Genomic DNA, 21,897 nt, shown 5'->3' with positions numbered 1-21,897 from the left:
TAAAAAGGAAAGGGCACTTGATTCTTCCAACAGAGGCTTTAGGAATAATGGCTACCAATAATTTGTAGCATCTCTTGTCTGTTGTGCACGGTCTTCAGCTCTTCATAGCCATCATCTTACTTCTCATATTAAGCCCGAGTGAAAAGCACTATCATGCCCATTTTACAGATGGGAAGAGTGAAGTTCAGAGAAAAAGTCATTTGTCCAGGGTCTTTTGGCAAATGATAGCTGGCACTGAACCCAGGAAGTTCCACTCCAAAGCCTAGTTCCTCCACCCAACTCCTAACACTACTTAGGTCGAAGCCTCTTGATTCTCCCTCTACTGCTCCTCCATCAGGGTAACCCTCAATTTCCTAGGGTTTTAGAATATTTCCCCAAGGGCTGGGGGCTCTCAGTAGCTCAGGCCAACCCATGGGGAGTAGGAGGCAGGTGATGAGACTGAAGCTTCTCTACTTTCCAAGACCTTTATTTCCTGAGATGAATAAATAATCAGTGGCTGAGGGGCAGGGGCGTGAGTATGGAACAGGAACTGGCAGCATGCAGCTGGCAGGAGGGGGCTGTGATGGGCCCACCCCCGCAGAGAACCCCCCCTCATCCTGAGCGGGGGCTAAAGCCCATTAGCAGTTACCACAAGGAGATACTTTTTAAAAATTCACACACATTGTGAAGTCTGCCCAGCTCCCCCAGGCCAAGATCTCATGGCATCCATATTCAGAGCTACTTTTTCACTCCTCACCTGCCCAGGCCTGGTGGATAGAGGGTGCTTACCCTACTCAAAAATAAAGCAAGCTGCCTCAAGTGTCCAGGCAGGAGAGAGGCTGACCTCTGGGGACAGTCTGGATAGGAAGAGATCCTGCAGGTGTGGCAGAGATTATCTGCCCTTGATGAAGCCCTCCAGCACTCGGTCACTGCGCTCTGACAACCAGTAGCCGGTCATGGCTGCGACAGCCCCGATGAAGATGGCGGTGAAGACCAAGTCGCCCTTGGCCGCCAGTGTAGCCAGCGCACAGATGATGACCCCAAAGAACATCTGCTGCAGCACCACCAGCTCATCCTCTGTCATCTCTGAGAAGAAGCCTGCTGACTCTGAAGAGCAAGAGACGCACCTGTTACTCCTCCCCTGTTCCTGGAGCTCCCCACGCCACATGCCTGCCTGCTGGCAAACAATGTCATTTGCCACTGAGAACAACTCCAACAGGGCAGTCGTTGTCCCTATCTCACTGAGTGGGAAACTAAGGCTCAGAGAGTTAAAGAGGTTTGCCCAAGGCCATGTGGTGGACACATCAGGACACAGTGTGTGTACTAGCCCAGCTTCAGAGCCGGACTGCCTGGCTTTGACTCTTGTCTCTGTGATCTGCTTGTCACGTGGCCCTGGGCAAGTTATTTCATCTCTGCATCCTAGTTTCCACTGTGTAAAATGGGGATGAGAGTAATACCAACAGCACTGGATTTGTTTTAGAAGCAAAAGAAATTAATACATGCCACATGCTCGGGAGAGCATCTGACACACGGCCAGAGCTGTGCATGTGGTCCCTATTGTCATCAGTGTGACTGTCCTTCACCTCATCACACCTACAGCCTGCGCAGCTCTCAGCAGCCCCAGGCAAGAATTGGTCCCATTGGACAGATGAGAATGGAGGCAGAGTGATTTGACACCAAGTGTGATTTTCTTTCTATCCTGGGAGGTGTGAGATGGCTAGAAGTCAGCCTGGAGATAAGATGTAGGGTTTGAGGCTTAGTGCAGCCTCATGCAGACAGTGCCCAGGGGCACAGGGAAGGGCCTGTGGGTGCCTGGAGAAGGGTCTTGCCTGTCCTCCCCCTGGATGAGCACCTCCCCTCCTCAGGTTTCTGGGGGCCACTAGGAGGCTCACCTGGGATCTGCTCCTTCACACAGATGCCCTCGATCTGTTTGTAGCCCTCGGTGCAGACACAGCGATAGCTTCCCTCGGTGTTCTCGCACTGCTGGTTCTCTCCTGGACACACCTCTGTCTCACATTCGTCCACATCTTAAGGGAGGGTGAGCCAGGGTCAGGCTCCCACTGCCAGAGTCCCACATACAGCAACCCTGATTCCCATCTCACTCACATCCAGACACTCCCCTCTGCCCTTGCCCAAACAACATTCCATCCTTCCTTCTCCTGCTCTGTCCATATGCCCCCAGCCGTTCTCAGTTCATGGTGGACAAAACACTCCACTGTGTCTATGCCCCAGTAGCAGGAGACTCACCGAGACACTTGGAGCCCACCTGCTGGTAGCCAGGGCTACATTTCTTACAGCGGCCCGGGCCCGCCCCCATGCAGCCCAGGCAGGCCTTGGCACAGTCTGGAGAAGTGAGAGGACAGATGAGTGAGAACTGCCCTTAGGCCCAGGGTGGATTATGGAGGGGGGAAGCCCCACTTCTGAAGAAATTAGGGGGAAAGGCATGGAGCAGGTGCTCCTACCTTCTCCACTACCCTCCACTCTGGGACTGGCACTTACCTCGGCACTCATAGGAGCCTTCCGTGTTCACACAGAACTGGTTGGCTCCACAGCTGGCTCGCTCTGTGCCACACTCGTCAATGTCTGCAGAGAGGCCGGCAGGGCGGGAATTTCAGTCCCTACTGCACTAGCATGGAAGCCGAGGCCAGTGTTGTTGGGAAACAGACCTGCCCCCACTCAGACAATGGGCCAGAGACCGCAGGCCGTGTGCCAGAGGCACAGGTGCTGCGGGACTCAGGGCTGCCCAGCCAGAGACTGCGTTTTCCAATCTGCCTCAAAGGTAAGCATGACCTGAAACTGAGTTCTGGCCAACAGGATGTAAACAGGAGTGATGTGCCCCACTTTTAGCTTGGCCTTAAAATGGCAGAATTGGACTCCTCCATGCACTTTCTTCCCATTCTCACTTCCTGAGTGTCAGGTCATGGAACATGGAGGTACCTGTCACCCAACCTCAAACAACAGAACCGTCCCAAGCGGATGACCACACAGTAAGACAGGCAGTACTAGGTCCCAGAATGATTGTGACAGGCAGAACTTCCCTGCCTGGCTTGGACCAGTTGTTTTGAGACTGTGATAGAGATAAAAATAAAACTCTATATTCTTTAAGCCACAGTCTTTGAAGATCTTTGTTATAGCAGCTTAGCCTTTACCCTCGTCTACATAAATAGCAGGACAGAGACCAAACCAAGTCTTGAACCCAGGCTTCCTGACCCCAAGTTAAGTATTTCATTTCCCTGGCTAATCCTTTCTCAATTTTCAAGACTTGGCCTAAGTGGTACCTCCTCCAAGAAGCCTTTCCTGATTCCCCCCCCCCCCCCCACCCGCCGCCCGAGAGCTGGCTCAGGGACATCTCTAACAGCACAGAGATCCATCTATACTCTAACTGCCTGGTTACTCTTCTGCCTTTCCAACCAGGTTGAGATCTCCATGAAGATGGAGACTGTACTGGTCTAGCCCAGAGGTGTGTGTGTTGATGGGGACCACCTTCCCACACCGAGGGCAGGCCTTACTCACCTACACACTTAAGGTGATGCAAGGCCCAGCCCTTCTTGCACTGGAGGCAGTTTGATTCCTCAGGGCCTGAGCAGCGGGCACAGGGGCCAAAACAAGCTGGGGGGAATGGAGAAAGTGTGAGGATGGGCAGGCAGGCACCCCATCGGTTCCTCCTAGCCCCATGCCTCTTGGCTACCTACCCGAACATACCAGATGGCTGGCGTTGCGGTCTGCCTCAAAATAGCCAAGGCCACACTGGCCACAGGCCTCGCCCCCGTAGCCGCTTTGGCAGTCACAGCGCCCGCTGCCCCCTCGAGTCCCTTCCCCTTCACACTGCCCGTAGCCACCGCAGGGCTTCTCTGTGCCCCCAGGACAGGCTGTGGGCAGACACCAAACCAGGTAAAATCACAAATACAATCGTGAACACAGAGAATATTCCCCCATATCATTAAACATTTTTGGGGAAGAAACTTAATTTTCTGGGCCACATAATACCTCATGGGACATGTACTTAACTGATACCCTCCTGTAGAACAGATTACTTACAAATCTTTCCTTTTTATAAAGACTGAATTAATCATCTTTGTCACTAACTCCCCTTTTTGTTTTCAATTTATTTATTTTTTATTCTTCGGGTCAGTAAGTCTTTATCTGAAGCAACCAGAGAGATTTTTCTAAAAGGGGCTGGTGGTAGGTACAGCTCCTCCCTCAGGACTGTGTATAGAAAAAGGTGAAAATGGGGGCTTCAGTGCAGCACCTGCCTGTCCCTAGGTCACCTTAGTTCAGGGGATGGGTCTGATCTGATCCAGGCACAGGAAATGGGGGTGTGGGTGAGGGCACTTCTCATGCACATGAGAAAAACCACAGCCCCATCTGACTGTCTAGCCCTATTACCTTTTTCTCACAGCCATTCCCCACTGATCTGCTCATCTCAACAGCCCTGTGAGGCAGAGGAGAACCTAAGGTCCAGAGGAATTATCTGAGCAACCTGAGCTCACACAGCGAGCTGTGGGACAGAACCAGGACTGGATCCCTGGCTTTGGCAATGCCTGCTTATCCCCCGAGAAGAGCTTGAAAACTCACGAAGGCAGGAGGGCCCGAAGGTGCCTGATGGGCAGCAGAGCTTTAGGGAGTCTGAGCAGAGCCACTGGAAGAGATCTGGGGCTTCCTGCTGCCTAAAGGGGTTGGGGTGGGGATGACAGTAAGGGGGGCTGAGACAGTGCCAGAGGTGCTGCCCACCCCCCAGCCTCCCCAAATATCTGTGCTACTACCACCTTGGACATAAGACCCACAAGGCTACCTGACCAACACCCTCTCCCTAATTGGCAGAGGAGTAAAATGAAGCTCACAGTGAGAACTTGGGTCCCCCCAACCAAGTCCTTAGTAGATCTAGGTTTGGAAGAAAGAGCCAAACCAGGACACAGACCCAAGCATGCAACCCCCTCTTCTACCACCAGGCCCTGCCTGTGGCCCCCTCCCTGGGAAGGCCCCCAACAACTCACTTGTGAAACCACCAGCTCTCCACCAGTTCCTCACTCAGCTCCAGTAGGCGGTGGCACTCAAAGTCCGACTTGCTGCACACGCTCTCGAGCACCTCTACCAGGCGGGTCTCACTGCCCGGACAGGGTGGGGGTGGCAGGACTATGTTCTACCCCATCCACCACCCTCCTTAAGGTCTTTCCCACCCAGCTTGTGCCATGACACCAAAGGAAAGGCCAGAGGGTGTAACGGAAAGGGTACTCAGTTGGGGAGTCAGATAGACCTGGGTTTGAATCTAGTTGAGTGACCTTGGGCAAGTCACTTAACCTCTCCCAAACCTCTGTTTTCTCATCTGTAAAATGGAGACAATAACCCATCCTGCAGATGTGTTGTAAGATGCCTCAGTTCCTGCATTTGCGCAATGAAATGTAATACCCTTACTGGGTATATGTGATTAAAAATACATCACATAATAAGTGTTGGCAAGGCTGTGGAGAAATTGGAAGCCTCCTACATTGAAGGTGGGAAAGAAAAATGGTGCAGTCACTGTGGAAAACAGTTTGGCAGTAACATGGAATTACCCCAAGAATCAGTAATTCCACTCCTGGTCACATGCCCCAAAGAATGGAAAATAGCAATTCTATATACAATAGCCAAAAGGTAGAAACAATCCAGATGTTCATCAACTGAAGAATGGGTAAGCAAAATGTGGTAAAGCCATACAATGAAATATTATTAAGCTTTAAAAAGGAATGAACTACTGACATATATTAATGTTATATTATGAACAAACCTTGAAAACAATACACTAACTGAAAGAAGCCAGACACATATAGATTCCAGTAAAATCAGCAAATCCACACAGATAGCAGAGTAATGGTTGCCAGGGGCTGGGGAAAGGGGAGAATGGGGAGTGACTGCTTCATAGGTATGGAGTTCCATTGTGGGTTGATAAAAATGCTCTGGAACGAGATAGTGGTAAAGGTTGCAAAACACTGTAAATGTACTAAATGTCTCTAGTGACAAAGTTTACATTATATATATGTTTATATATGTTATTATATTATATATAATATATAAAAATATATTATATAATTATATATTATATTATATATATATTTTTTACCCCAATAATTTTTTTAAAATACATACATACACATACACACATATATTCTGTATTTAAAGGGTCTGGCATGTGCCTGGCATATAGAAGGAGAGGACTTAAAAAACAAAAACCAAACAAACAGAAAACAGGAGCTAGAGGTGTCCTTCAGGTTATCTTGGCCGATCCTCTCACTCCTAAATGAGGAAACTGAGGCCCATTAAGGGAAAGGAAAACAACCAATGCTACATAATAACAAAATCTTTTGTTTCTAGTGGGCATCACAGTTTAATCCTTACCATGATCCTATGAAATAGGCAAAGCAAGTATCAATGTCCCCATTTTACTGATGAAGAAACTGAGGCTCAGAGGGGTTAAGTGACCTTACCAAGGGTACACAGGGTCAGAACTGACAACCATATCTATCTAACTCCAAGTATTGCTGATTCCTTCTTAACTTGACTTTGAAAAGTGGGAGGGCCTAGCACTCAGGCCTTTTTTGTCTCATGGTCTCATGTCATCCCATGGCTTTATAATACTGACTATATGCTGATGACCCCCCAATTCAGGTTTCCAGCTCCTACTTTTCCCCTGAACCTCAGATGTCTCAATCTAACTCTATTTGGCTCTTTAAGGGACATCCCAGCCTAATATGTTCAAGGACACCTAATCCCACCCCTTCCCTATATTATATCCTCTCCTGCTTCACATTTACCCATACCAGAAAACATCCCCAGTTGCTCAGGCCCCAAACCTATAAGTACTTTTTATTCTTTTTCTCTCCTACCCCATAATGATTCTGTCATCAAGCCCTATCAGTCCATCTGCAAAATATACCCAGAACAGGACGACACCTGCTCATGCTGCTGTCGTACTTAGACTAGCCTCCCAAATGGTCTCCTTGCTTCCTCCACTCCAGTCCCTACAGTCGTTTTGCTACATCGCAGTGAGTGATCTTTTAAAGGTAAAAACAAGACATCACCTCTTAGCTCCAAACTTTCCAATGATTTCCCATTACACTCAGAATGAAATCTAAACACCATTCTGTGACCTTCAAGGCACCCTGGCTTCATGTTCGATCACTCTTGTCTGCTCACTCCCATCCAGCCTCTTCTCCAATACACCAAGCTCAGCCCCACTCTGTCCAAATCCCTTCCCTGTCACATAGCTTGCTTCTTTGCTTCAGGTTTCGGTTCAAATGTTACACCTTGAATTCCATGCCTCCCACCCTTCCGTAGTCTATCCTGCTTTCCTGTTCTTCATTTGATGTGACATTATTTATTTACCTATTCACTGTCTCTTCAACTGGAATTTAAGCACCTCGCAGATGGGATTTTGCTTGCCTAATTTACTGCTGTACTAGAGATGGTCAGTGATATTTGAGTCTCAAGAGTTTCAAGGCCTCCAACAGTAGAGCCAAGACTGGGAGGTGAGGTATATAAACCCACCTCTCCAGCCCCTTACCTGTCTTTGTATTTGGACAATTTCTCTTCCTCCCAGGCAGTATTTCCACCTCCAAAGTTGTCCCGGATTGTTCTCTCCAGGCCCTGGAAACAGAGAACATTAGTAATAGCTAAGTACAGTGCCTGGCACATTCTAGCACTTCTGTGTTTCACTGCCCAGGGCACTGAGGCACAGAAAGGCAACCCGCCCAAGGTCATACAACTAGTAAGCAACCAAGCTGGTACTTGACTCATGCAGACTTGCATCCCAGAACTCTTCTTAACCCCTGTGCTATCATGGTTAGGCCATCTCCCACAAGGCTGCTCGGGCACCCACCTTGTTGAAGCTGTCGACCAGTCCCCGGCAGGTATGACATGGATGGAGCTCAGTTGGGGGAGAAGACTGGGGAGGTGGAGAAGGCTGGAGCCAGACGGGACCTGGGAGGCTAAGGAAGAGACTCAGGCCCCAGAGTAGAGGTGGGACCAGGCCCCTCTGGGGCAGTGAGGCCATCTTTTCCCAGGTCCGGAACCTGTAGATAAGAGGAAATGGGAATGACTCACTGGAGGAGTCAAGTGAGAAAAAAAAGGGTTGGTTCGGAGGTGCCGCGAGTCTGGGAGCCCGGATCTGTGTTATTAATAGGAGGCTAGACTAGGGGGACGACCGGGGGAGGGGAAGTGGTGAGAAAGGAGCCTGTTCAGCAGTTCCAAGACGGGAGTAAGTTATCCTCGTCACCGTGGGAGAGGTGGCCTGAATCCTTAGCAAGGGAGAAGTCAACTCATTGTTTTAAGGTCTGAATATGGATTGTTATTAGGGCCAGGATCAGCGGAATTTGGGAGAACGGGTCAGAGTCCAAGCATTAGGGTAGTAGAGGCCGGATGGGCGGTCTCGGGGGGGAGGAGTCTGGAACGGAACCCAGGTCTAGGGGGGTGGAGCCCATATCCGGATAAGAAGAGAAGGGGGTCAGGTTTGCGGGCCCGCAGGCTACAAAGACGCGGCCTCTAGCAGGCAGGGGAGGATCCAGACCCGCGTAGGCTGCGTGGGAGGAAGAGCCGACCCACCCAGCCGGTTGGCGCCGACCGCTCAGCCTCCCCAACGCCGCAGCAGCGGCTGCCGGCGTAAGACGTGCGGCCTCCGCCGGCTCCGCAGCCTGGGGGGCGGAGCAGGGCCCACTCTCAGCCAATGGTGGCAGTCCATGTGCCATTGCGTCACCTTACGTCAACCACCCGCCGGCGGTGCAAGGCTGCACCTGTCCGGGTGTTAAAGGGCCGCGGGCGTCGTGCTAGGCCAGCGAGGCGGTCACGGACACAGGCGGAGTCACCGGTAGAAAAATAGCATCTGCCTTTATTTGAGCCGTCGCCCGTGCCTCACGTGCCAACCCGCGTGCCGTCCTCGGGATCCCCAGGATCCCCGGGAGGCTGAAGCAGCTGGTCCAGGGCGGGCTGCAGGGCCCGGGACACTCGCTTCGCCCTCTCCCCGAGCCGCCCGGGACGGAGGGTGCCAGGCCCCTGCAGGGTCCTCAGGAAGTCGGGCAACTGGGAGGGCAGGGAGAAGACGGGTACGCTGCGGAAAAGGGCGGGCACGGCCTCCGAGTGGAGCAGTCCTTCGAAGTAGGCCCCCACGTAGCGGCCGGGCGCCCGGCCCTGCAGGAAGTCAGGCAGCACGCAGCTGAGCGAGGCGGCAAAGGCGTCGTGAGGGCCGTGCGGGGCGGACGCTGACGCCCCGTCCTGCAGCCACTCGTGGCATAGCGCCACGGCCCCCGGCGAGAAGAGCAGGACCACCACGCCCCCTTCCTGAAGGGCCTGACGCCGCTGCGCGTGGAACCAGGCCAGGGGGCCCTGCGCGCTCAGTTCACGACGGCTCCAGAGGTCCACGGCCACCCGCAGGGGCAGCTGACACAGCGCTGAGGCCAGGGCGCCCACTAGGCGCTCGAAACCGGAGTCCTCCGCTGAGTAGACGAGCAGAGTCGCGCGGCCCCTGGCGACAGCTGCGGGAGAGAATAGAGGGGAAAGGAAGACGTGAGAAGGCCCGAGGCCCGGCCCCCTGAGGGCGGCCCCCCGCCCGGCACTTGCTCACACTCACCCCCCGCACGGAGGTCCTCCTTCAAGAGCCTCAGCCACCCTGTTAGGGGAGAGGGGCGGAGGCAGCCCATGAGCTCAGCCGCCACCCTCTCGAGGGGGAACTCCCAGCCCTGCCCTTGGGGAGTGGGGGGTCGGGAAGTGCTCACCTTTCACTTGGTTCTTTTTGACAAGGAAGAGAAGGAAAAGTGCAGAGGCCAAGAGTAGGCAGGCCAGCCACACCAGGGCCCAGCGCTGGTGAACGTCTAGGAGACCCAGGGGAGAGGACAGGCTAGTTAGATACCTAACACTTTCACCCTACTTCACGTAGGAGAAAAACTCGTTTAAAAGATCTCTGGGGCTGCCGTGTGGTGACTGAACTGGCTCAGGGGAATGGAAAGATCTAACGCAAATCCACCGCATATAGTGTCAGAGTCAACATATGGACATAGATCCATCTACTTGAGTGACCTCAGATAAGTCACTTAATCTTTTGCCTCAGTTTTCACTTTTGTAAAACTGGGTTCACAACAAGTACCTACTTACTAGGGTTGTTTGAAGATTACAAATATTAATACACACAAAGCACTTACACTGGGCCTAGCAAGTGCTCAAATGTCAGCTAATAATATAGGGTTGCTGGGCCCTTGACCTCACTCTCTTGATGACTCCAAAAGCCTTCTAACTGGTGTCCCTAAACCTCTTTTTTGCTTCCAAGTCCTTCACTACATGGCAGTCCCAGAGATCTTTTTAAAATACAAATTTGAGGGACACCTGGGTGGCTCAGTTGGTTAAGCAGCTGCCTTCGGCTCAAGTCATGATCCCAGCATCCTGGGATCGAGTCCCACATGGGGCTCCTTGCTCAGCAGGGAGCCTGCTTCTCCCTCTGCCTCTGCCTGGCATTCTGTCTGCCTGTGCTTGCTTTCTCCCTCTCTCTCTGATAAATAAATACAAAATCTTAAAAAAAAAAAATACAAATTTGATTTTAGCCTTTCAGGAGGCTCCCATTGCTCTTAACATAAAATCCAATTTCCTAGGGGGCACCTGGGTGACTCAGTTGGTTAAGGGTTTTATTACTCTTGGTTTTGGCTCAGGTCATGATGTCAGGGTTGTGAGATCAAGGTGTGGAGTCTGCTTAAGATTCTCTCTCTGCCCCTACCCACTCTTTCAAAAAAAAAAAAAAAATCTAATTCCTTCCATCAAGGCCCTAGATGACCCTTGCATCCTTGTGATAGAGGCCTGCCTTCCAAGACCCTCCAGCCACACTGGCTACCTTGGAGTTCCTCAAAAAAGCATCTCTCCCCCCTTTAACTAGCTCAGCCTTCAGAACAGCCAGAACCTTTTCCTGGCCCCACTCCACCTAAGTCAGTTTCCCAATATATGCACTTTATAAGTGAATGCTTCAATAGCTCACATTTACTAAATGAAAGCAATTATTTAGCTAAGGTCTTTCTAGCCTTCTATGGCTGTGGAAGAGGCAGGGATTGTGTCTTTTTGGTGATCCCTGTAAGCTTTCTTTTTGGTTTTTGAATGAAGGGAGGAATGTCTGTCTGATCTGAGCCAGGGAAGGAAAGGCCATTGCATGAGCTCCCTAAAAATGTCTAGATTCCAGCCCTTGGTGGAGGGGAAGGGCAGATTTTTAATACTCACACTTGTCCATGGGGCAGGCCCATAGTGCTCTCAGGTCATCTTCCCAGAGCTGTAAGACACAAACAAAGCCAAGGCCACAGCCCAGAACACCCACCAAGTTCTGGCCAGCCTGATCTCCAAATTCCCAGCCTCAGCTATGCATGCATACTTCACACACACACACACACACACACACACACACACACACACACAGTAGGCTGCAAGCTGTTCTGCCTTTGTTCATGCTTTGCCTACTCCATGCCGGAACTGGCCCATGTGAAATCACCCTTTCTTGATGCTCTCCCTGGAACCCAGTGCTTAGTGCATATAAATTTGGTTATCTGTGTACTGTTTTCTAGCCAGCAGTGAGCAACTTGGGAACAGCAGCTATGCTTCTTCAATTCTTGGCTTCCCCAGGGCTGGACACAAAATAAGCAGAAATAGATGGTGAGTGGGTACTAGAGGTACAATGAAGAGGCCCCTGTCCAGGAGGAGTGAGAGTTTCCCTGATACCCTCTGCTAGGCACAGGAAGAGATGGAAGAAGTTAAATAAAGAGTTTTAGACCTATTGGCCTTGGGCACTGGGGCAGGGCCCTCCTGCCAGCCACTCACCTGCAGACACTGGCCTGACTGCAGGTCCTGTAGTAACTGCTCTCCGAGGCGAGCTGCCCTCTGCCAAACCAAAGGGAGGTTGTCACCTAGGGGCATCATACTTAGGAGACCACCAAGCTTCAGCTTGCAGAATAGTTGGGGAAGGGAAGGGGAGTGGTTGGAGACTTCTAAGAGGTCACTAAGAACAGGGCCTAGGTCTGAGTAACCCCCACATTCCCAGAGAGCACTGCAGGGTCTGGCACAAAGGAGGGGAAATTGAATGCAGTGAAAATCTGAGGCCAGGCTTGAGATGGAACTGGAAAGGTACATGGAGGAGGACCCCCTTGTCCTCACCGTGGAGGCCTGGCTGAGTAGTGGGGTGCAGCCACTGGGTTCCAAGGCACAGAGTGATCTGTTGTCCTGGGGGCCACGTGTCTCTAGCAGCAGCATATCATCCTTGAGGGCCCCGAGGGAATCTGAAAGGGGTGAGAGCCCACTCTGAGCAAGACCCAAGCATGCTGGAGGCTGCCACTTGCCCCCACCCCTTCCCATGCCTGATCTTCACCCCCATGAGGTGGCACTTGCAGGGTTCACCTCTATTGCAATGGCCCTGCCCCAGCCTTTCCTAGGCTCCACTCACCAGCCCACAAGCACTCCTGTAGCTGCAGCTTCTCCCAGTTGCTCACCTGCTTAGAAGGAGCCAAGGTTAGGGCCACAAGGAAAAGCAAGAGGCAAGGCCGCAAAGAACTGAAGAGAAGGACAGTAAGGGGAGGTCTGTTTGGTTGGAGTAGGGGATCTGCATCCTGGACCTAATATTAAGCATATCAGGATTCAAGGCTAGATGATTAAGAGATACTTTATTTTTCTCAGCCACAGTCTTGCGAGGGCATCTGTGCTAAAGAGCCTTATGACCCTAAATTAGTTCTTTTCATGTCTGAGAAAGCACTTTCTATGTTCCCTTCTCATCTAACCACCTTCACCAAGAGGCCTCATCTGACCACCCCACTTGTATACTGTATTAATTCATTCAGTCTGTGTCTTCCTCCATTATTATTTTTTTAAGATTTTATTTATTTGTCAGAGAGAGAGCAAGCACAAGCAGGGGGAGCAGGAGGCAGAGGGAGAAGCAGGCTCCCCGCTGAGCAAGGAGCCTGATGCAGGACTCATCCCAGAACCCTGGGATCATGACCTGAGCTGAAGGCAGACGCTCAACCAACTAAGCCACCCCTGCGTCCCTCTCTTTCTCCATTAGAAAATAAGATCTATAGGGTGGGAACATTGATTGGTTTTATTCACTACTGTGAAGTAGTTATTATCATCCCCATTAAACAGATTAGGAGACTGATGTTCAGAGTGGTGAAGTGACTTGCTCAGAGTCCCATAGTACTGCTAAATAAATAGTACAACTCCCAGAGGTAGCCCAAAACAACCTTGCTTCCATGACCCAAGGGATAAAGTGGGTCCAGAAGACAGTGAATTATCTGGTAGGATCCACTTGGGGTCCTCCCCCAGTCCAGAGCTCTTGTGCCCTTCTTACCTGAACACAGAGGTTGGGGTGGGCATTCAGCAATGGCAACTCAAGTGTCTTCTGTGGGAAAAGGGTAATGGGTGAGGTCAGGAAATAGGCCCCCCAAGCTCCCTGTCATTTCTTGATCCCAGGAGCCTCCCACGGCTTCACTTACATTTACAGTGACATTTTCTCGGGACAGCGGTGGGACCAGCGACAGGCAGGGACCCCCGCCTGGTGCCTGCCAACACAGAGTGGCCTCAGCAAGCAGCAAGCAGGGTGCATTTAGCTGCCAGCCCTGGGGGGACAGTAGCCGCAGCCGGGCTGCACGCCAGAGGTTCCGGTGTGCCCGGGGGTCTGCAAGAAGAGGGCTGTGTCACTGGGCACCCAGCATGCGTCCACCTGCACCCTTCCCACCCTGGCCCCAGCCCTGGTCTTCTCACCCTCCTTAAAGGGGCAGAGGCTCGTCCTGACAGAGTCGGGCTCTAGAGGCCACACCTGGAAAAGAAACAGGGTTCTATTAGTCCATTCAACCCAGCTGCCCTCTAAAAGTATGTGCCAGGCCCTTTGCCAAGCACTGGGATGCATTCATTCAACCAATATTTCATCAACACTTGCCCAGTCTTTTTGCTCTTTGTAAAGCCCTAGCATTGCATGCATTGATTCTTCCAGCAGACCCTATACCAGTATCTGGCAACACCTTCATTCAACAGATTTTTAATGAAGACCTACTCTGTATCTTAGCACCATGGTTGGCACTACAGACGTTGATAATGAAATCCAATCACTGTGTGTGAACCTACTATATGCCAGGTACTGTGCTAAGTGTTAACATACATTAATATATATAAATTTATCTGTCCTGTGTCATATATATTATATATAGTATGCATAATATATAGTATATTACACATATATTTTATATTATATAACAATATATAATATTATATATTGTCTTATATAATATAGATAGTATATATTTATATATTAAATATCATATATTATCATTATATTATATAATTATATATTATATATAATATAAATATATTCTATTATATATTTACATAATATATAATATAAATATATGAATATATAGATAAATATCCACATGTTTATATTCTATAATATATTTCTAAACATATAATATATAAAATATGTAATATATACTATATATAACAAATATATGTATATTTTTTTTAATTTTTAAAAAGGATTTTATTTATTTATTTGACAGAGATCACAAGCAGGCAGAGAGAGAGGAAGGGAAGCAGGCTCCCCACTGAGCGCTGAGCCCGATGTGGGGCTCGATTCCAGGACCCCAGGATTATGACCCGAGCCGAAGGCAGAGGCTTCAACCCACTGAGCCATCCAGACGCCCCTATGTATATTGTTTTAAGTAAACTCTACGCAGTGTTGGGCTCAAACTCATGACCCTGAGATCAAGAGTCACATGCTCTATGAACTGAACCCGCCAGGCACCCCATTTCTTTCAAAAAGCTTTTAAAACACATCTATTCTGTGCTTAGCCCTATGGTAAGCAGTAGAGATAGTATATTAATTTATTCAGCAAACTTTTTTTTAAAAGATTTTATTTATTCATTTGACAGAGATCACAAGTAGGCAGAGAGGCAGGCAGAGAGAGAGGAGGAAGCAGGCTCCCTGCCGAGCAGAGAGCCTGATGTGGGGCTTGATCCGAGGATCCTGGGATCATGACCTGAGCTGAGGGCAGAGGCTTTAACCCACTGAGCCACCCAGGCGCCCCAAAAATAGTATTCAGCAAACTTTTAATTAAGACCACCTACTATGTGGCAGGCATTGTGCTTGACAGTAAAGATGTTTATATCACGGCAAACATTTCATGAACATCTGTTATGTGTCTATCACAGTGCTAGTTAGTAGAGTTTCATTCATTCATTCATTCATTCATTCATTCATTCCTTTAACAGACTTAATTAGCACCCATTACATGCCAGGCATTGCACAAGGCTCTGGGGGAGATACTAAATTTGAATTAGGTATTACTTCCTTGCCTTCAGGAAATTACAAAGTCACAGTTTTAGTAAAGATAAAACATGTGTATAAATTAATAAACTGGTGACTCATTTATTGAGCATCTGTTGTGTGCAAGAAAAAAGGAGACAGGTGCCCAAATAAGAAAGGAAGTGATAAATGAACAAGAAAAGACAGAAGTGTAAGAAGTTTGGAAGGCAGGAGAGGCCAGACAGTTGAGGAAAAGCTTTGGGAAAGAGGTAATACCAGAGCTGGAAGGATATGGCTATATAGAAAAGAAATGAGGGTATTTCAGGCAGTGGAAATAACAGGCATTGACGTCAGGGATAAAATTGATGGGACCTGATCACCATTTAAATGTGCAATCGGAAGAGGAAAGATGGGTGTCTAGCTGGCTCAGTTGGTAGAACATGTGACTCTTGACCTCAAGGTTGTTAACTTTGAGCCCCACATTGGTTGTAGAGATTACTTAAAAATAAAATCTTAAAAAAAAGAAGGGGTTCCTGGGTGGCTCAGTGGGTTAAAGCCTCTGCCTTTGGCTCAGGTCATGATCTCAGGGTCCTGGGATCAAACCCCACATCTGGCTCTCTGCTCAGAGGGGAAACTGCTCCCTCCTCTCTATCTGCCTGCCTCTCTGCCTACTTGTGATTTCTGCCCACCAAATAAATAAATAAAATCTTAAAAAAAAAAATAAAAGAAGAGGAAAGAACCAACATATAGAAGCTTGGATACTTCCTTTTTTAAGTGTTCTATGAGGCTGGTATTGTTATGCCCATTTTACAGATAAAAAACAGGCTCAGAGAGGTGAAATGACTTGTACAAGGTCACATAGCTAGCAAATGGCAAGAGTCAGTATTCAAACTGTCTGAGTTCACAGCATATACTCTACTTCCCAGAGGAGTACAAAGAGGCAATTGGAAGAGTAGGGAAAGGTTTCAAGGAGGAGTTGACATTTGAATGGGACTATGAAGAATGAGAAGGAGTCCTGTGGACAGAGGATCAGGAAAAGCATTCAGAGCCTGCAACAGGCAGAAGACAGGACAGCAAATGTCACGAAAGGGCTAGTCACTTTAGGGAGCAATAGTTCCCACCCCAAAGAGGAATACAGTGGATGGCAAGACAACAAAGGTAAGGGCCACCCCCCTTCTCAATTCCTCAATCCCCTTGCCCTGGCAGCTAGCTAGACTCTTCTCTTACCTGAATACAAAGGCAGGGAAACAGGTCTGTGTGGTTCAAGGTAATGTTCCGTGGCCCAGTCTGTGGACAAGCAGAAGACGAGAAGTTGGAGAATATGAGGAGGAGGAAGACTGGAAGCCAAAGCTGAGGAAATCAGGCAGGCAGCAGTGACCCCACCAATGTTCCTTGCTTGGGGCATGGGTCGCTATATTCTCCTCAAGGGTCTCCTTTGATAATGCGCTTGCATCCTTAGCCTGGGCATCAGCCTAGAGTGGAAATGGACTTGGGGAAGGGGAGGCCTCACCAGGTTGCTATGCCACCAAGGTTTTGTAGGGCCCTGGACCTGGTTCCAGTACAGGGAGAGGCCAAAGTGCTGCTCCTCAGAGACGTCCAGCACCAGGTGCACATCATCGCCATCGGCAGACACACTGAGCCAGGGCAGGGCTGTGGGCAAGGTGAAGAGAGACTTCCTTCATCTCTTCTGCATACCCACCCCTGGCCATAGCCCTCCGACTGATCCTTTAGTTTCCTTCATATCCCTGAGACTGGAAGGCTCCTAGACGGCAGAGCCTGTGTCCTCATCGCTGACCAGACTTTGTCCCTAGCAGCCAGCCCAGTATCCTGACCCAGCTCTTCTCCCTCTGCAGCCAGGAGGATCCTATAACCACTGTAAGATAAACCATCTTCCTCTGCTCAGAACCTTCTGATGACCCCTCCCTGGTTACTCTCAGAGTAAAAGGCAGAGTCCTTATGACGGCTTGCAAGACCTTATCCACTTTATCCTCGTTTCCTAGCACTCTTGCCCTTAATTGTTGCGGACACACTGCCCTCTTTGCTAATACTTAAACACACCAGACACACTCCTGCCTCAGGCCCTTTGCACTGGCTGTTCCTTCTGCATATGGAACACTTTTCCCTCAGATACCCACAGGGCTCCTTCAGGTGTTTGCTCACCAGAGTGAAGCCATCCCTGACTTCTGCAAACTCCCAAATCCCTCCTCCTCCTTCCCCTTCCCCCAATTTTTTTCATAGCACTAATCACATTTTATTGCATAGTTCACATCTCCATGTGTTTATTGTGTCCTCCATCACCCCTATGCTGACCCTGACTCCCATCTAGAATATTAACTCTGTAAGGCAAGGATTTTTGTCAGTTGTTTGTTGACTAATCTCAAGTGCCTAGGACTATTTCTTGGGCAGAGTAGTTACTCAATAAATATCTGCTGAAAAAGTGGAACAGTGTCTACTGAATGAATGAAGACATGAAATGCATGATGTGTATCTGTGTCCTCAAAGCTCCGGTGCTGAGTAGTCTCTAATGAATTACCAAAGAGGCAGGCCCAAACTTAAGGAACCGAAAAGGAAATAAAATTTAAAAAATTGAAGAGTTCAGGGCATTTGGGTGGCTCAGTTGGTTGGGGATCTGCCTTGGGCTGAGGTCATGATCCTAGGGTCCTGGGATCGAGTCCCAGGTCAGGCTTCCTGCTCAGCCTACTTCTCCCTCTGCCTGCTGTTCCCTCTGCTTGAGTTCTTTCTCTCTCCGACAAATAAATAAAATATTTTTAAAAAAGAAAAAAGAAAAAATTTAAGGGTTCAAAAATATCACTGCTTATATCTTGATCTGGGTGACAGTTATGCAAGTGTATACATATGTAAAAATTAACTGAACTGGACCTTAAAATTAGTGCACTTTACACACTTTTCTATATGTGTGTTATACCACAGTAAAAAAAAAAATACAATATGAAAAAATAAACAAAGTGAAAATAAAATTCAAACATTGCCTGGGAAAAATCATCAGAACCTTGACCTTCCTAGCCCTTATTTTATGGATTAATATTGTTTGTATTTTGGTATATGGTGGTAGTGGGGTGTACCAATATCTTGACAATGCTTTGGGCCTCTAGATGTCCTTGGTACTAATAAATAAATTTGTTATAAAGAGTGAGAGATTCACCTTCATATTCCCAATGCCTGGCACAGAGTAGGAGCTACTGCAGTTCATGTGTGATGAATGAATGAGCTACGAGCATCTGGATTGTGGCAAACCCAGACCTGAAGCCACCTCCAAGCATCCCTCATACTCCAGACCCTGCCCCTCCCTCCTTCCAGCCCTGCTGGCCATAGCCCGTACCCCAGCAGCTCTGGATGCTGTCCTGGACTTCAAGCCCCTTGCAGTCTGGGGAGAGATCACAGAAAAGCCTCCAGTGGGGCTGGGGGCCAAAGAAAAAAGGGGGGCAATCCAACCCATGGGGAGCACTGAGAAGGGCTCCTTGTCCCTTAAATACCATCCCATCTATCCAGTGCCCAAAGCACCCTTCTCAGGCACTGGGAAGCTATATCACCTGGGGAGAGGAGACAAGAGGGATAGATGCTAGGGAAGATGGGAGCTCAGCCCCCTGCCTGTGAGTGGATGGGACTAGGAAGGGAGTGAAAGCAGAATGGTAGTAGCCAGAGGGGAAAGAGACCAGGGGACAGGACTTGGGGCCCCTGAGGCTCTGGAGCCGCTTACCAGGCAACTGCTGTGTGAGATTGAGTTCCTTCTGGTACCTGGGCTGAGTGTAGGACCAGAGTCGCACCTCAGCCCCCAGAGCAGCCTCGAAGCAGTCAAATACTACAGAGCCCTGTGAGGAGAGGGGTGGTGCAAGGCTGGTGGTGTAGGGCTCGGAATACAGGCCAAGGGCTCTGAGCTCCTCTGGGGACCACTCCACTTGCCTCCTCCCCCAACCAATGACTCTATACTGTAGGGCCCGAAATTCTCCCATTAGTGTTTCCTTTAAAGGCCCCCAGTTCTAAAGCACACACTCTCAGTAAGGGTGTCAGCAGGGCAGGGATAAGGGCTCTAGCTATTTGAGTCCCTGCTCCCACTCCTGCTGTCCCCCATCCCATGGCCAAAGCTAAGGTGATCAGATACGCCAACACAAATGTGAGATACCCCTTCCCACACCCAGTGCCTCAGTGGTCCTCACAACTGCCCACTGAGGTAGGCCAGCAGATTCTCTCCCATTCTACAATTTTCCAGGCAAGAGGATATTGGCTGGGAGCTGCAGGCAGGAGGGGGAGTCAAAGGGTTTCAGTGATTTGGCCCAAGTGGAGCTACATCTTCCAAACACATGTGGCATCCTGAAGTGGGGAGAAGCCCCAACTCCCTGCACCATGGTCTACACACAGGGCAGACATGGTATAGAAAGTCCAGAGAAGTAGATCCAGAGCACAGACTTCCCCTCTCCAATCTCAGTTTCTCTCTGGAAAATGAGGGTAATAATAATGCCTAGTTCATGTGTACTTCTGAGAATTACAGAAGAAAGGGAGAATTAGGGGCACCTGGGTGGCTCAGTGGGTTAAAGCCTCTGCCTTCAGCTCAGGTCATGGTCTCAGGGTCCTGGGATCGAACCCCACATCGGGCTCTCTGCTCAGCAGGGAGCCTGCTTCCACCTCTCTATCTGCCTGCCTCTCTGCCTACTTGTGATCTCTGTCTGTCAAATAAATAAATAAAATCTTAAAAAGAAAGAAAGAAAGAAAGAAAGAAAGAAAGAAAGAAAGAAAGAAAGAAAGAAAGAGAATTAACTCTCTTGAGATCCTTCACTGCTGGGCATTACACGAGGTGTTTTACACATACTAACTCATCTTTTTCTCACAACAGCCACATGAGGTAGGACTATTCTTAGTCCCATTTTACAGACAGGAAAACAGAGGCATAAAGGACTGGAAGGTCTTGTGCACAGCCCTGCCAGAGTCAGCGCACAGAGATAACACACACACAAGAGCACTTCAGAGACGCTATATTGAGAAGATGGCTACTGCTAGGATTAGGATTTTGCATACCACAGACTGACCAGGCTGCACGAGGGCAGCAGGCACTTGCACCTCCAGCAGGACACAGCGGGCGGTAGGGTAGGCCTGGAAGGAGAGCACCACCTGGGCCTGGAGAAAGGCTGTGAGCAATGGGGTGGGGCACTGGTCAGGCTCCAGGGCCTCCGGCCAGGCCCTGGCTAGGGGCGGTTGGGCCAGCCAGGTTCCCCTCACCGTTCCTAGGCTCCTCGAGCTCCAGATCAGCGGCTCTTCCAGACCTGTCCTCATCTTTAGGTTCTTCCCAGTGCCCTGGAATCACCCAAGAACAAGGCCTAGGTCAGGCCCAGGCTCTGGGCTGGCTTTGGGCTTGGCTTCCCTCCTGAAGGCTGAGAAGCAGGGGCCAGGCCTGGGGCCGGGGTTGGGGTGACGGAGACAGGGAGACCAGGCTGACCCGGAGGTCCTTTGGCCGGTGTTCTCCAGGTGAACACTGAGGATGCACAGGACTGCTTGGCGGACTCTCCAAGCCTTGTGCCCATCCCAGACATGCTGACATGTGCACATACAGCTAGGGGATGAAATGCTCACCATGCACAGCCAGATGGATGGCGACACGCACACAGAGGTCACAGTCAGTCTCCTGGTGGCACCTCAGCACCAGCTCTGTCTGCAGGCGTGTGGGCACCAGCACAGGGCCCGGGGCGGACACAATGCTCCCGGGCAGGCAGAGCACGTCACCATCTGTGCATCAAGGGTCAGGGGGAGCTAAAGCTGTTCATAATCCAGAGTTTAGTTGCACCTGACACCCCCAGAGGGCCAAGAAGCTTTGGGTTCTTCCTGGGCTAGGGGTGGGTGGTCAGGGCAGGGAATTGGAACATCTCCCCTCCCTTCTGCCAACCTGAGCAGTTCTTTTCTTTTTAAAAGTAGGGCTACTCACCCCAGAGATGGCAGGAAAGGCCCTAGAAAGGAGGGAAAGATGAATCAGAGTTTATGCCACCGAACCTAGCCATTTTTCCCCTGCCTCATAACCCTGGCCAACCTTCTGGGGCTCCCCATTCAAGCCCCTCCCAGGAGAAGACAAACCCAGCTCTTGCCCCCTCCCCGTTCTTCTCTTATCCCATCAGCACCAGACAAACCAGCCAGGGCAGTTCTGGTGACAGTGACAGGAGCCAGGCCAGGGCCTCCGATAGGCGGCAGACCGAATCCTGAGCTTGCCCCCAACCCTCCCATTACCCCAGACTTACCGGAGAGCAGCGGGCAGTGTCCTGAGGCCCCATAAGCTTCTCTAAAGAGAGGACCATGGGGCTTCGGCCCAGTGCCAAGGACAACAGGAACCAAGGCACAGGCATCTTCCATGTACCAGGAGGCACCAAGGCCCAAGGCCCTGTCCTGCCCCCCCAAGGGGGGGGCAGACACCGTACCTCCGTTCCTAATCAGCCCCAAGCTTGTGGGCACTAGGCGCCAGAATCCCTCTTCAGCCTGGGGTCCCAAGTGCTGTCTTGAGCACTCCCTCTCCTGGGAGCCCTGAATCCTGTCCCAGGCCAGCCGGGAGTGCTTTCCTTTCGGTTTGGCTCCCGGCAGGCTGCTGACTGTTCCCGCCCCGCCCTGTCCCTCCCACCAACACCAGGCCTGGGAGCCAGCAGCCT

General features: G+C 50.2%; 2 protein-coding genes across 12 annotated transcripts; both read right to left on the bottom strand.

Moving 5' to 3' along the window:
• Window positions 1-445: 445 nt before the first annotated feature.
• CRELD1 (cysteine rich with EGF like domains 1) lies at window positions 446-8,661 on the bottom strand. Of its 4 annotated transcripts, none has more exons than XM_059390305.1 (11): window positions 8,554-8,661; window positions 7,832-8,024; window positions 7,517-7,599; window positions 4,974-5,084; window positions 4,555-4,646; window positions 3,672-3,848; window positions 3,493-3,588; window positions 2,479-2,562; window positions 2,227-2,322; window positions 1,872-2,006; window positions 446-1,086 (listed from the first exon to the last, which is right to left on the bottom strand). In XM_059390305.1, the coding sequence occupies exons 2-11, from the start codon at window positions 8,003-8,005 to the stop codon at window positions 872-874; spliced, it is 1,263 nt and encodes a 420-aa protein (XP_059246288.1). In that variant the 5' UTR covers window positions 8,006-8,024; window positions 8,554-8,661; the 3' UTR covers window positions 446-871. The 4 variants fall into 4 exon arrangements, with proteins under 4 accessions (XP_059246288.1, XP_059246291.1, XP_059246290.1 ...); XM_059390308.1 differs by lacking the exon at window positions 8,554-8,661 and adding an exon at window positions 8,519-8,537; XM_059390307.1 differs by lacking the exon at window positions 8,554-8,661 and adding an exon at window positions 8,228-8,489.
• Window positions 8,662-8,816: 155 nt separating this feature from the next.
• IL17RC (interleukin 17 receptor C) lies at window positions 8,817-21,808 on the bottom strand. 8 transcript variants are annotated; one of them, XM_059390297.1, is made up of 19 exons: window positions 21,496-21,807; window positions 21,189-21,210; window positions 20,840-20,992; window positions 20,489-20,563; window positions 20,288-20,397; window positions 18,975-19,086; window positions 18,597-18,641; window positions 16,767-16,906; window positions 16,484-16,543; window positions 13,720-13,774; window positions 13,452-13,633; window positions 13,307-13,357; window positions 12,410-12,455; window positions 12,124-12,245; window positions 11,791-11,850; window positions 11,200-11,248; window positions 9,720-9,815; window positions 9,575-9,613; window positions 8,817-9,479 (listed from the first exon to the last, which is right to left on the bottom strand). In XM_059390297.1, the coding sequence occupies exons 1-19, from the start codon at window positions 21,598-21,600 to the stop codon at window positions 8,860-8,862; spliced, it is 2,142 nt and encodes a 713-aa protein (XP_059246280.1). In that variant the 5' UTR covers window positions 21,601-21,807; the 3' UTR covers window positions 8,817-8,859. The 8 variants fall into 8 exon arrangements, with proteins under 8 accessions (XP_059246280.1, XP_059246282.1, XP_059246284.1 ...); XM_059390299.1 differs by having other exon boundaries at window positions 16,806-16,906; XM_059390301.1 differs by lacking the exon at window positions 9,575-9,613 and having other exon boundaries at window positions 16,806-16,906; window positions 21,496-21,808.
• Window positions 21,809-21,897: the final 89 nt, after the last annotated feature.

Source organism: Mustela nigripes, chromosome 2 (genome assembly GCF_022355385.1).
Source record: "Mustela nigripes isolate SB6536 chromosome 2, MUSNIG.SB6536, whole genome shotgun sequence".
In the NCBI taxonomy this organism is placed as follows: Eukaryota; Metazoa; Chordata; class Mammalia; order Carnivora; family Mustelidae; genus Mustela; species Mustela nigripes.
This window is presented reverse-complemented; position numbering and strand designations above follow the sequence as displayed.